Source organism: Ursus maritimus, unplaced genomic scaffold, assembly GCF_017311325.1.
Source record: "Ursus maritimus isolate PB19 unplaced genomic scaffold, ASM1731132v1 scaffold_29, whole genome shotgun sequence".
Taxonomy (NCBI): Eukaryota; Metazoa; Chordata; class Mammalia; order Carnivora; family Ursidae; genus Ursus; species Ursus maritimus.
This window is the reverse complement of record NW_024425452.1, coordinates 14575190-14588666: the sequence shown is the minus strand read 5'-3', so window position 1 is coordinate 14588666 and position 13477 is coordinate 14575190. Positions and strand designations below refer to the sequence as shown.

The 13477-nt window shown below is 36.2% G+C and overlaps 1 protein-coding gene across 2 annotated transcripts in view; it reads left to right on the top strand.

The window, feature by feature from the left end:
- The window catches only part of DST (dystonin), a 342160-nt gene that overhangs the window by 116901 nt on the left and 211782 nt on the right, over positions 1–13477 (top strand). For both annotated transcript variants that reach the window (XM_040643592.1, XM_040643591.1), the window contains exons 3-5: positions 7349–7438; positions 9703–9780; positions 11493–11585. In XM_040643592.1, coding sequence (XP_040499526.1) covers positions 7349–7438; positions 9703–9780; positions 11493–11585 — 261 coding nt within the window. The remainder of the gene's footprint in view (positions 1–7348; positions 7439–9702; positions 9781–11492; positions 11586–13477) is intronic.

Sequence of the window (13477 nt, the reverse complement as noted above, 5' to 3'; positions counted from 1 at the left end):
AGTGGTTAGGGGAACCTTGCTGGCTCAGTAGGTAGACCACTCGACTCTTGATCTCGGGGTTATGAGTTGGAGCCCCATGTTGGGTGTAGAGTTTAAAGGAAAAATGCCAGTGATTGGTTCCTTCATTTTTCTCTGTTATTATTGAAAGCTGCTCTTAATAGCTCTTACCATGATTTTTTCAAGTCATATTGGTTTAAAAAACTCCACTCCATTTAAAGAATTACATGGAGTGGATAATGCTGATGTCTTTATAAATCAGTGCTCATTTGTCTGAGATTATAATATGGAGGTTATTTAGACCACATCTTTAATAACCCCCAAAGCAGTGGACAGATGTGAAAAAGTATGCAGAGTATTGATTTTTAAATTCATTTTTCTCTTCCAGTGATAGTATTTGTTATTGCTCAGTGTAGGGGTTAACAGCCCCGCAAGCAGTCAGAGCTCTGCAGGCTGATGGCGAAACACACAGAAATAGATTTTTTCCCAATCTTCCCTTAGAGGGAAGAACTGGAAGAAAAAGTAGAGGACTCAAACCCAAACTAAACCGAACCAGAACCAGCTGTCCCAAAGCTAAAACAGATTGTTACAGAAAATAGTTATGTGCTTTTAAAATTTTAGAAATTGAAAGAACCTTTTAAAAAGATTCCTATGACAGTAGTGAAACTGTACAAAAGAGACTATTAAAAATACATAGGTGAGGACTAAACTGTTCCCGAATCTTAAAGCATTTATTACTAAAACAAATGCTTTTATTTTATTTAACCACCTAATGTTCTACCTTGTAGTGAAAGACTAGAGAAGACCTTTTTGCTTTTGTTTTTACAATTGATTGTAGACTATCAACCTGAAAGCTTAAAAGAGAAATCTTCTTTGTCAAAGAACTTTGTCAAAGAACAGATTATTTGTACTGCCCAGGACCAACAGTGAATTGTTTTAAACTCTTCCTTATTTTATTCATTAATACCTTAAGCTGTATGACAAATATCTTTATCTTATAGTTTTATTAAACAGTAAAGGAGATGAATTATGTATGGCCTTGATGCTGACTTACCACTGACCACGAAAAAGCATGACCATCCCATTATACTTATTTGCGCCAGTTTAGAATTTATAGTGATTTTGGCAGAATCTGTGCTGTAGCTTTATTCTTTCACAACTTTTGAAGAAGTAGTACTGAAGTAAACAAAACTGTTCAGATAAAGCAACTAAGTGATGCAGGCAGGTCGGTCTGAGGACCAAGAGGGGCCCTGCAGGACCAGCTAAGCGGTCTTTGGCTTCTCACGGTTTGGAAGTCCAACAGAGCCGAGAGGAGGTAAGAGCAGTTTATTGAAGACATAGAGAAAGCAGGTACAGACAAGAGTATCTGAGAGACTGAAAGGAAAAGGAGCATGAGTCTCGTCTGGAATTTTTTTGTTTTTAAAGATTTTATTTTTAAGTAATCTCTATACCCAGCGTGGGGCTTGAACTCACAACCCTGAGATCAAGAGTGGCAGTCTCCACTGACTGAGCCAGCCAGGCTCCTGGCCGTGGGGGGTGATCTGGAGTTCTTGTTGAGGTGGGTGGTCTGGTCTGGTGTATGTGTCCTTGTAGGTATCCAGGAACTTGTCCAACAAGAACGAGTGCTCAAGTGTCCTCCATAAATGACTTATGCCCTGGAGCTATGGGTCATGGTGTCAAGCCATTTGGAGTTATTGGTCTTGGAGAACGTTCATGTTCATGATGGCCTTAGCCTGTCACTCCTTAGCTGTGATCTGTTGGGCTGGAAGACTCCACAAAGAAATCATTAACTCCTTGACCTTTATAAGGAAGACATACATTAAAGCATGTGTAAGGGGGCATGTAGGTCTTAGCAAAAAGAAAAGAAGCAAAGGAAAAAAACCCAGCTTTTTCTTTAATAACATCCCTTTGGTTTCCTTGTCTCATAACTATCTAAGAGAATACATCGTTTTTAAGCATTTCTGTGTATTTTAAAAGTATCAATTACTCATCAGTAACAGATAAGGTAATATATTGATAGATTATTTTTATTTTTTTGAACTAGGATTTCTAAGGAGCTCTCCCAGGAAAATGTGGTAGCTTATTTTTCATGAGTGTATTTGTTGGAAGGAAAAAAAATTGCATTAAAAGCATTTTAATTCACAGTTTTCACTGAAGCTGACTGTCCCCCGTCACTTTATCCAATTAGTAGGCTGTGAGACGATCCTATTTGGGACAAGTCTTCTTTTATTATTTATGTTCCTTTCTAAAGATAGCTAGTTGTTTTGCAGAATACTGTCCCCTTTAGATGTAGGACTTCTTTAAGAGAGGATTGTGAATGCTTCTTGTGGCTGGTGTTTGCTCCTTACTGTGCTAGCATGTGAGCATTTCACCAAGATTTTCTGAAAGCATGCCCTCTCTGCTTTTTTCTGAGAGACCTTTCCTCCATTATTGTGTATAGACTGGACCCTCGGCGGTTTTATCTGTGATTTGGATTTGTTCATGATAACACTTTTATTTTTGTTCAAGATAATAGTTTACAAAGAAGCCTTTATATTGGTCAGAGATACTGGGTCCTTGTTCTGCTTAAAAGCCTTCAGTGGTTCTCTCTGCTTAGGAAAGTTCTGAGCTTCCTCTAGTGACACATGAAGCCCGCATGTCTCCCAGCCCACCTTTTCGTGCCTCACATTTCACAGATTTCAGGGCTGCTTTCCTTCCATGGATCTCAGGCACATTGTATGCAGCCTTGCCTGTTTTTCTTTGTTCTTGCTCTTCCCTCCCCTTGGAACATTAAGCTCTTTTCTACATTGCTGTCAACTCAGTCTGCAGGCTTTAAGAGGTGGCGCTCTCTTATTATTTTGTACTCTTAGAGGTTAAATGATACCTGGCATATAATGGATGCTTGGTAAACATTTAGTGACCTGAATGAAACTGCAGCTACACGGTAACTATAAGTTTAAATATGGGAAGTAACATTTTTGTGGAATTTGTCTAGATTCACATCAATCAGTACAAGATCAGGCTTTTGAAAAAGGCAGTCTTAAGCACATTTATTTAAATAAGCAGCTATATGATCTTATCTCCAGAGTTGAATTTGATTTAGTCAGTGAAAAACCAAACAATTATAAGTTAACAAAATAAAAATTTTGTATTTTTGATCAGTTAAACCATTTAGATGATACAGACTTGGTGTAATATATTCTTTCTCAAAAATGAATTGCAAATTGCCTATGTCATCATCACCAGCATCTTGTTTAGACTCTCTGTCCCTGTGTGCCCTCCCCACCATTTTGTACTTCATTTTCCTTCCTTAGGAGACTCTTCTTAAGCAAAGGACTAGCGCCCTCTAGGGGTGAACTGCAGATGCAGTGCAGTGCACACATTTTGAAAAGCACTGCAAAATTCTGGGAGAATTGTATGAAATACAGAAAATGATGCTTCATCCTTATTATGTAATTCAGGTTATATAATTTAATCCCAGAGTATCTCAGAGTGCTTTCACTTTTTTCATCCCTTCCCCCAGCACTATTTATTCAGACAGATTTTTGTCCCACAGGGAGAAAATTTCCAAAATGAAATTTGATGTGGAAGGTTAAGACTACTGGCAGTTAGTATAGTCATCTGTGGAGGAAAGTTACCAGGCCAAATGTCTATGACTCAGACTTAGGGCAAAATAAAGAGCTTTTCTGTGTCAGTTTAACTATTTAATTCCTTTTTTTCTTCATAAATTGGTCACTTGATCATATATTTCTATAGAATCCCAATTATTTCCACTCATTACATCTACTGCCACTTGCTCCGCATAATGTAATTTGCTGATTTTTAATTGTTAATTAACACTTTTAACACCCAATCTTTTGTGGTGAGAAATATGAGCCAATATTTATAAAGCACTTACAGACAGGGTCAGGTACCTAGAATAGTTCATTGTGTATGTATTTGTATTTCTTGTTGTTTGTTTGTTTTGTAGCTTTTTTTTTTTTTTTCCTAAGGTTGTACTTTTAAGTAATCTCTACACCGAGCCTGGGGCTTGAACCCACAATGCTGAGATCAAGAGCTGCATGCTCTTCTGACTGAGCCTGCCAGGCACTGCTGTATTTATTGTTAATACAGTGATGATAAAGACGATGATAATGGTATCTTGCAGTTATGTAGCATTTTTTATATGTAGTATTTCTGTGAATGCTCAGAATAATCACTTGAGACAGGAAAAAGAGGCAGTATTACATGATAAACAAAGCCTCAGGATTTTTTCAGGCATTACGGAAGTTTAATTAATCTATTTCTCTATTTCTTCCTAAAAAATTTTTTTTAAAGATCTATTTATCTATTTTAGAGAGACGGGGGGGAGGGCAGGGGCAGAGAGGGTCCCAAGCAGACTCTGCATGGGAGCCCAGTGTGGGGCTCGATTCCACGACCCCAAGATCACGACCCAACCTGAAACCAAGAGTCAGATGCACCACCCAGGTTCCCCTCTCCTAAAATTCTTGAGAAATTAAGCCATAAGACTTAAAAACAGCTTTCCATTTTACATAGTTTCTTTTAAGTCGACACATTGCTTCTTAAAAATGATAATTTTATTCTCAGATAATAGAATTTTTGTTCTCTAGTTTCAACTAGAGGCCTTGTGTTTAAAGTTGTATTTTGCAGATGAGAAAATTGAGGCCTGAGAGTTCAGGCTGCTGGTGCTGGTTCATGAGACCTGTGGCAGAACTAGACTAAAATGCAGGCCTCCTAATTATTTTTCCCTTATTACATGTTTTCTTTTTTACTAACTTGGTTTTGAATGGCATAATAATATTATTATTATCCTTCTCTACACATGCCTAATTTAATTTTTCTTTACTGTTGCATAAATATGAAAAACGACACCTGGTTTCGGAAGGTTTCCTTGCTGTTAGAAAGAAGATTTAGTTCTGTCTGGCAAAGCAAGTTGTGAAATTGCCTTCCTATGAAATAAGTGTTCAGAATCACACTTCCTCTTTAACTGTCTGGGAGTGAGAATGACATAGGAAGTGGATGTGGATTGAAATGTGGCTTTGGCAGGGCGTGGGCGGGTACGGTAGACTGGAGAGCCCAGAATTCTCAGCGATGTGTGTTAGTTACTGTCATGGGAGACCTCATCCCGACTATGTGCTAAGGATGTCATACCTGTACAATAAAGTGATTTATTTTGTGAGATTAAGCCAGGATCAGGAACTACATAATATTGTTTACATAAATGTGATCCCTTTTAGGTTCAGGCTCTTTTAGAATTAGGCTGCTTTCCCGTTACGCTGGAGATACATAGAGAAGTACATAGATTTAGATGCACTGATGTACAGAAATTTATAAGCATCGCTCTTTTGCCTTGTGTTTAAGTAGGTCTTTGGCCTTATAAATTAAACTCATGCTTTGGCATGGGACTAAGGGAATTCTTACAGTGCTCTAATATGTGAGTAGAAAAGTAAGTGTTAGTACTCATCTCACTAAGTTACTTATCTGCATGCGTATGTGTCATACATGGAGTAGATATGTTCCTGTGAAGATCCTTGAAAATTGATTCATCTCTGAAATATAATTAAGGACTTGAGGGGATTGTCATTTAATGGTATCCCAAGGTAAATATTCTAATGGAAGGGATAATCACTTTATAACTTTTTTTTGCTATTTATAGGTTTTCTAAATTAGGACTGCCTAAAATGTGTTATGATGTGCTATTTCTTTTTTAAGGGAAATAAAGTGTTTTTTAAACCTTATTTTATTGTTGTATCATTATCTTGTGACATCAAAGATTCAACTGATATTTCTTGGGAATTAGGAAATCAAAATAAAATGTCAGTCTGTGAAGATGGGAACACTTGTTTTAATAATTTGACTCACTTTCAGTGTTACTCGCCATTTTTATAGGTACTATTGATATTAGCAGTTATTTAGAGCTATTGAGCCTAAATTTAATACTTAGATTATTTGTAGTTAATGATGCATTCATAGACAGTTAATTGAATATTGAAAAGCTCTGTGATTTGGGCAAAAGCACATAAGAACTAGTAAATATGATATGAAGCTCTTAAGGGAATTTTTTCTTCATTAATCAAAAATACTTTCTGGCACTAATAAAAAAACCTGCAAAACGTGTATATGGTCAACTAATATAATAAAATTTAATGGCATTAAAAGTTTTTTAGGATGAAAAACTCAACCGTCAAAAGTTTCCTTGCAGTTTCCATTAGGCCTTTTCTTGCTTGTTATGTATTCAGATAGTTTTGATCATATTTTAGATCTTTGCATTATTTTGTGCTGTATGTTCACTTGACATTTTGGAAGTGCAAAGAAGTTTGACTCATATGTACAAAACTCTTAAGAGTTTACCACACCAACTGGAAAGCACATAGGGCACATGTAGGTAGAATTCTGGTCTCTGCCTCTGGACCACTTCCTTGGCTCCTTTCATGAGAGCAGCACAAAGTAGTGCAGCCTAGAATCACTAAAAGGTGAGAAAATGGAAACATGCCAAGACACTGTGGAACAGCCATCTTAATAACCTGCTTTGACATTTGTCTCTCCAGCGCAAACCTTACAGTAGGCCAAGTATTTACAGGCGATATCCCTACTTGGCAGACTGAACAAAGCTTTTGGGAAATCTTTGATGGTTTGTGCTCTTAAAATCACAAGCTTGAATCAGGCCTGTGGAATGGAGGAAGAAGCTATTATAGGTTAAGTGTTGACTTCGTGCTGGTGTTAACATGGTTATAAAAACCCTCCATCACAAGAAGATTTATGTTGTGCAGAGGACGATTTGGGCAGAGGTCTTCCAACTTGACACGTGTGAATTTTTAAAAACTTTTTATTTTGAAATAAGTATAGACTCACAAGGAAGTTTCAAAAATAGTAAGTATGTAGAGTCTCATGGACCCTTCACCTAGCTTATATTTCTAGATTTTTAAAGTATGGAGTGTGTGTCTCTGGCATCCTGGAACTTGTGGCACAGAGAATAGGAAGACCAACTCAGGTCGGGGGCAGGGGTAAACACTTGCTCCTCCTGCTAAGGTTGTGCTGGCTGTTAGACCAGGGATCATGAAGTCATTGCCATTGCCTGTGTTTAAAAAATTGTAACCCCATGTGGTTGGCCAAGCCTATACTAGTTCGAGTATGTTAAAAATATAACATTCTGTGTGTCCTTAGGAGTTATTAATTTGAAGTTTACTCTTTTTTAGTTTTTGGTTTTTAAATTTAAGTTTAGTTTTTAAGTAACGAGAGAATTAAAATGAAAATATCACTGCAAGAATGAACACCATATGAGGAATGTTTTCTACTTGTCCCTGTTCTTGTCTGAGTGTAAAGATGATCCCAGGTTCAGGACCAAAAGTTTAAATTGCTTTTCTCTCTGTAGGTTCGAAAACATGTGAATGATCTCTATGAAGACTTAAGGGATGGACACAATTTAATCTCTCTATTAGAGGTTCTTTCGGGAGATACCTTGGTAAGTTTTAAATTTCTTAATTTAGTTTGAAGAACATGTAGTCCTGTCCACATGGGACCGGTGTGTTGTCAGCAGACACTGTTCAGATTTTTGACACATTCACCTTTTGGGCTGTGAATTCTGCCTGAAAAAAAGTGTTCTGGTTAGCTTCCTAATCATTTTCAGACTTCAAATGATGTGAATTTGGGAGATTGAAGCACTTTGATTACTTTGCTTATATAATCGGTTCTATAATTCAACTACCATTTTTGTTCTGGCTTCTTTTTTACCTTCGGGGTTTTTGGTTTTTTTTTGTTTTTGTTTTTGCTTAGCAGAGATTGGATGCATAATATAACCACATGTTAAAAGACTCACAAATAGCAAAGAAATAAACATTGCTTTCCGAAAAATGGTCTAACCCATTCCACAGGTGTCATTGCCTTCTTTGTGAACATTACTTCCCCTTCTTGGTTACTTGTTCTCCTTCATTATGTTCTGTTCATGCTCTTCTTTTCATTTCTGGTCTGTCTTGTGTCTTTGCTGTCCTATCTTCTGTCTGTTATATTCATTAGCCAAGGGAGCGAGATTTTTTGAAGACCTTACGATTGGTGAGTGCAACAGAAGCATGCGAATATGAACAGCATGAGGATGTGGAGGATGAGGATAAGGGGGTAGGTGTCGGCCCCCATAACTCAACTAACCTAGCCATTACAGTGCGGTGAGCGCTAACGTGGTAGAGAAGTAACCCACGGGTTCGGGCTCCTTTTTAGAAAATTATAGAAAGGACCAAAACCCACAGTGAGGTGGATGTGTGTGTACCAAAGAACTGGACGAAGGAAATATTTTCTCTTTAAATTTATTTATCCATTACTGTGCAGTGCATGGTAATTGAACATAGGTGCTTAAATTATATGATGGCATTTTAGCTAAAGAATTTTATATACCTTTTATATAAATACAGAAATCTTGACAACTAGCCTGCTGATTTTTATGCAAATTTGTTCCACTTCTGGAATTTATATTTCAAACGTGGCAACTATTGCCTTATTTGAAGGGACTTAGGGAAATTTACTTACTATTTAAGTTTATGCTTTAAATCATACTGGCAATAGGTATTTGATGGACATTCTTTACGTATTTTCTGTGTCTTGTTTTATTTAGAAGGGGGGAAGGTTTTAAAATTTGAAGTCCTGGTAGAACAACAGAGCTGTTGACACTTGGTTGACTTAGCCCACTTTGCAAGACAGATAATGCTTCTTTTGTCGTCCACATCCCAAGTGCCCCTGATTCCATTGGAAACTATCCTTTTTTTTTGGAACCAGTGGATGAATTCATCAACAGTATTTCTACCTGTTACATAGAACCTTTTTTTCCATTCTGTAGTCTGCTGTCTGTTTCATTATGGTGCCTTTGGCTTCAATAACCTATTCATATTTGAGAAGCTAAGCTGTCAGGGTTTTTTTTTTTTTTTTTCTTTTCTTCCTCTTGGAAGATTTTATGTGGTAAATTTCAACTCCATTCTCTGTATTTTTGTTAAGCATCTTCTCAGCTCTATCTCCTTATGTTTTTCTTCTGCAAATGTGTAGCTTTTCTCAGGGAAAACGGCATCAAGGAAAAGGATTATGGATTGTCAGTTTTCCTGAGACAGTAAATAATCGTGTCCATCCCTAAACATTGTAAAACTATTAGAGTCCAACTGATTTTGTGAAAAAGCTAAAATAAAATAAAGAGGAAATATATGGTTTTAATTGCATTTCTCTCTTCCTCTATCATGGCTAAGTAAAACTCTGTCTTTCTCCCTCTTGGTGATTTTTATACTAATTGCATGCTACTTTATCTCATTTTCATTAACATGCCATACGTATATAATTATAAAAACCCGTGTAACAATAGAGTTTATTGAAAAGGCAAAATGGGGAATGGTATTTAATTCTTTCTGTGCGTCCAAAGCTAATAAACTGTAGGCTAGAATTGTAGTATAGTTATGACTATAAAAGTCTGTATGTTCTATGGTATTTTCTCTTTTCCTTTTATTTAAGGAAAACATATAGAATAAATCATATGTTTAAATAAAACATATTCAGAGAAATCCCTGGTTGTTTAAATTCAATTAGTATCTTTAAGAAAAATCTAATGGGTTTACCTGAATAGTAAATACTGTTTTGACATGTTAAGATGAGCATAAAGTATATTTATAGGGTATATTTATCATAAGAGTATTTAGCATGCTGAATGGTATCAGAAACTATGGTGTTTTTTTATACCCTGAATTTTTCTATTCTTAGCCCAGAGAAAAAGGTCGGATGCGTTTTCACAGACTACAGAATGTACAAATTGCACTTGACTATTTGAAAAGACGCCAGGTATGATGTTTTTCAAAGACTATAATCATATAAACATATATGACTAAGTAAATCTACATAGAGACATGTCAGGGAGTGAAAAGGTTAAATTTGTGAATTGTAATAATTAAGTTCGCGGTTTTGTGAGACAAATATTTAAAAATACGTTCAAACATTTGCTCCAAAGAAAAGGAAGTTAATAGTAGGTGTAAGCCCAGAGGAATTATAAGTGGCTGTATTTCCATCTGAATAAGAGCTACTGGTTTTCCTTCTGTTAGAGTTGGAATGCTTTGCCTAGGAAGTTAATGACATTTTAGTAGCAACAGAATGTTAAGAATGCCTATGAACAGTTCTTAGTAGTGGGGCAATACTTTATTATTTATACTTAGTGTGAAAAATTATTTTTATAAAAAATAGTTTATATAATACTTTAAAAAACAGTGTAAACATTTTTAATACTTAGTAGCGGTAAGGCAGTATTTTGTTTTTTTATAGTAGATAATATTGGGTAATCAAAAGTAGTTAAAAATAAAACGATATTTCTGACAACAGTCTCCAAATAGCTTGATGTTTTAGAAGAAATCTTGTTGGAATGAACACCATATTGGATAGGATCTTGATTTGGTGGCATTGTGGTATTATAGAGGTATAAGCCAAAGTATTGGTAATTTTTCAGTTAATAGAAAAAAGGAGAAAAAGAAAATTAGGAGAATGGAAAATTACTGAAAACAATGAGAAATCAGAGGTGACAACATTTTCCTTGTTAATGGAGTAAGGGGAAAAGGAGGGAGGGAAATGGGGAGAGGTAAACACTATTTTTTTATTATTCATTTATTTAGTTTATTATGGACATTAAAGTGCTCTTATTTTTTAAACTCCGATAAGCAGTGCTTAAATAGGTTAAATGTTATTTTTATTTACCTTATTATTCTTAATTCTAGTGGGAGTTTCCAGAGGGACTGTTGGTTAATTATGTTTCCTTGTCTGAAATGTTTTTGGCAGTGTTTTGTCCAGGAAGTAAGATGTTAGTTATTATTGTATTTAATTCATGATATTTAATTATTTTTATCCAGGATATAAGTGATAGGTATCATTACTGGCTTTGGTTACCTGAAAATGCATAATTTGATAGTTAATAAGCTTTAAGTCTGAGTGTTATTATTTTTTTTTATATTTGAGCAGCCTTCCAAATATCCAGTGACATATATTTATTTATCTTGGTAACAATTTATGGTAGATAAATAGAAAAATGATGCTAGTTTTTCTCCCCATTTTGTGACAGAAGTATAAGAAAGTTATTAAACTGTTTTATGGTTCAGAACTATCTTATGGACAGTTTCTTAATGGTAAGCGTTTCTTACCATTAGAAAACAGTTTCTTAATGGTAAGAGTAAAATAAAGCTTATTTTCAAGTGACAACATTATATCTAATTTCAAAATATCAAGTATTTAAGAATTCTCAACTTGAGTTGTATTTTTCTCTTGAGAAGTGAGTACTTTTAATACTTGTTTTAAAAGAAAAATCAAATTAACAATTGTTTTTTCCTTTTTGGTTACTCTATAATTTGTAGTCTAAAATGAGTGGAGATAGGGAGTAACAGTATTTTGAGGATTACTGGTATTTAGATCACTTTGATTTTTAATTTGTATAATTTGGAATTGCTTTTATGTGGGTAAAGATAATTTGTGTGTTTGAAAAAGTTAGTTTCATCTCTTCTTTTCATATAACACAGGTGAAATTAGTGAATATTAGAAATGATGACATAACAGATGGGAATCCCAAGTTGACTTTGGGATTAATATGGACAATAATTTTGCACTTTCAGGTAAGCTTAATTTTTCTTAATTGTCATTTCTTTTAACCTCTCATTGCTGATTTTCAAGTGGTTGATGTGAAGAATGAGTTATACATTTATGTCCTATGAAAGAAAATAAATTTCAGGCTTCTTTTCTTAAATAATATATTTGAATGTTTCCTTTCAAGTAACATACTGTCTGTGAATCTGGTACCCTCTTTCCTGGTATCGATGAGCTTAGTATCAATGAGGTTATAAGATGATGCTTGTAATCTGTTGAAAACCGACCTCTGTGCTCGGGAGCGGAAATATATAATGTGAAGACAAGAGTTTGGTTATAGAGAGGAACAATCACTTCATTACTTTGCTGGGCAAAGGCTGCAGCAGGCCAAGGCCTTCAAAACTGCAAGCCCTCTTGGAGGAAGGGGCTCCCGGGATATATAGGGAAATACAGAATCTAGCTGGTTTCCACAGGAACTGTGTACATGCAGCCAGCCATGCTCATCATGTTTTCAAGGTGGTTCCTGGTTCTGAAACAAAAGGCTAAGAAGCGAGGAGGGAAGGTTTGTGGAAGAGAGTAAAAAAGGTTACTTAGTTTAAAATCGAGCTTCTGAAGCATTAATGCGGCCATTTTGATTTTTGCTCAATTTCCTGCGTTGAAGTGGTTTCAGTCTCAGTGTTGGAAGACAAAGATTTCTTTTTACTGAATGCAGACATATTTCTTTTGTTTATTGGACAGTATTACTTGACTTAGATACATGGACATTTTATGATTCTTTCCTTACTTAGAATGGTTTTTGTTGATATTCTAGTTTCTCAGCTATGAAAACTACTTTTTCCTGTTGATAGACACTAGATGGCAGTATAATTTTCATGAAGGGATCTCCTGAATTAGAAGTAGCCATATTTTGTGTAGGGCTGTGCTTTCTCGAAGTAGATTTGAGGAGAGTAAATGCAGATTTTTTTTTTTTTTTAAGGATTTAATTTATTCATTTGAGAGAGAGAGAAAGCGCGCGCACACACAAGCTGGTAGGGCAAAGGGTGAGGGAGAAAGAATCTGAAGCCGACTCTGTACTGAGTGTGGAGCCTGGGAGGGGCTTGGTCCCACCCCTGGGAGATCAGTTACCAAGAGTCTGAGGCTTGCCGACTGAGCCACCCAGATGTCCTGAGTAAATGCAGATTAATTAACTACGATTTAGCTAATACATCTGTGCTCATTGAGGGCTGATTTGGATTTTTACTATTTTGTAAAATGATGCATTTTGGAAAAAATGATCTTTATTTGATTTAAGGTGAATTCTAACTCTGGAACTTTAGTTTATTACCCATTTTCCTGCTTATGCAGTGTTCTATGTGCACCCCAGAGCCTGACCCATAGTAGGCAGGCAGCAAATCATACCGATTGACTGCTGTTCAGTTAGACCTTGAAAGAGAAAGAGGTAGTAGCTTGCCAGCTTCAGAAAGGAGCTGAGGTTTTGAACCAAATCATGAGAGGAGTAAGACTTATTCCTTAATTTGTAAAAATTTTCTGTGATTTAAGGTTTATAAGGGAATGGTGGAAAATAGTGTGCCTGGAGCTCTTTTGGGAACAGGATGAATCTGACAGGCAGAGCTGTAGGAATTAGAGTCTAGGTAGGTTCCAGGCAGCTGAACAAAATTGTACCGGTAGGAAATTGGAGGAGACCCCAGCAACTAGGTGTCATCAGCCAGACTACAGGGTAGCTAATACAGGTAAATGTTCCCTCAGCTGGGCTTTTGCCATCAGGAAGATCCAATAACAGGAGCTGGAGGCAGGACCCTAAAGAACTGAGGGCCCCTATTACTAGAGCACCCCTTCCTCAGGGAACGAGGGGATTGAGCACTGAACCAAGGCAGGGAGTTGGGCATGGAGCCAGACCTTGTTTCTACAATTGGGTAAAGAC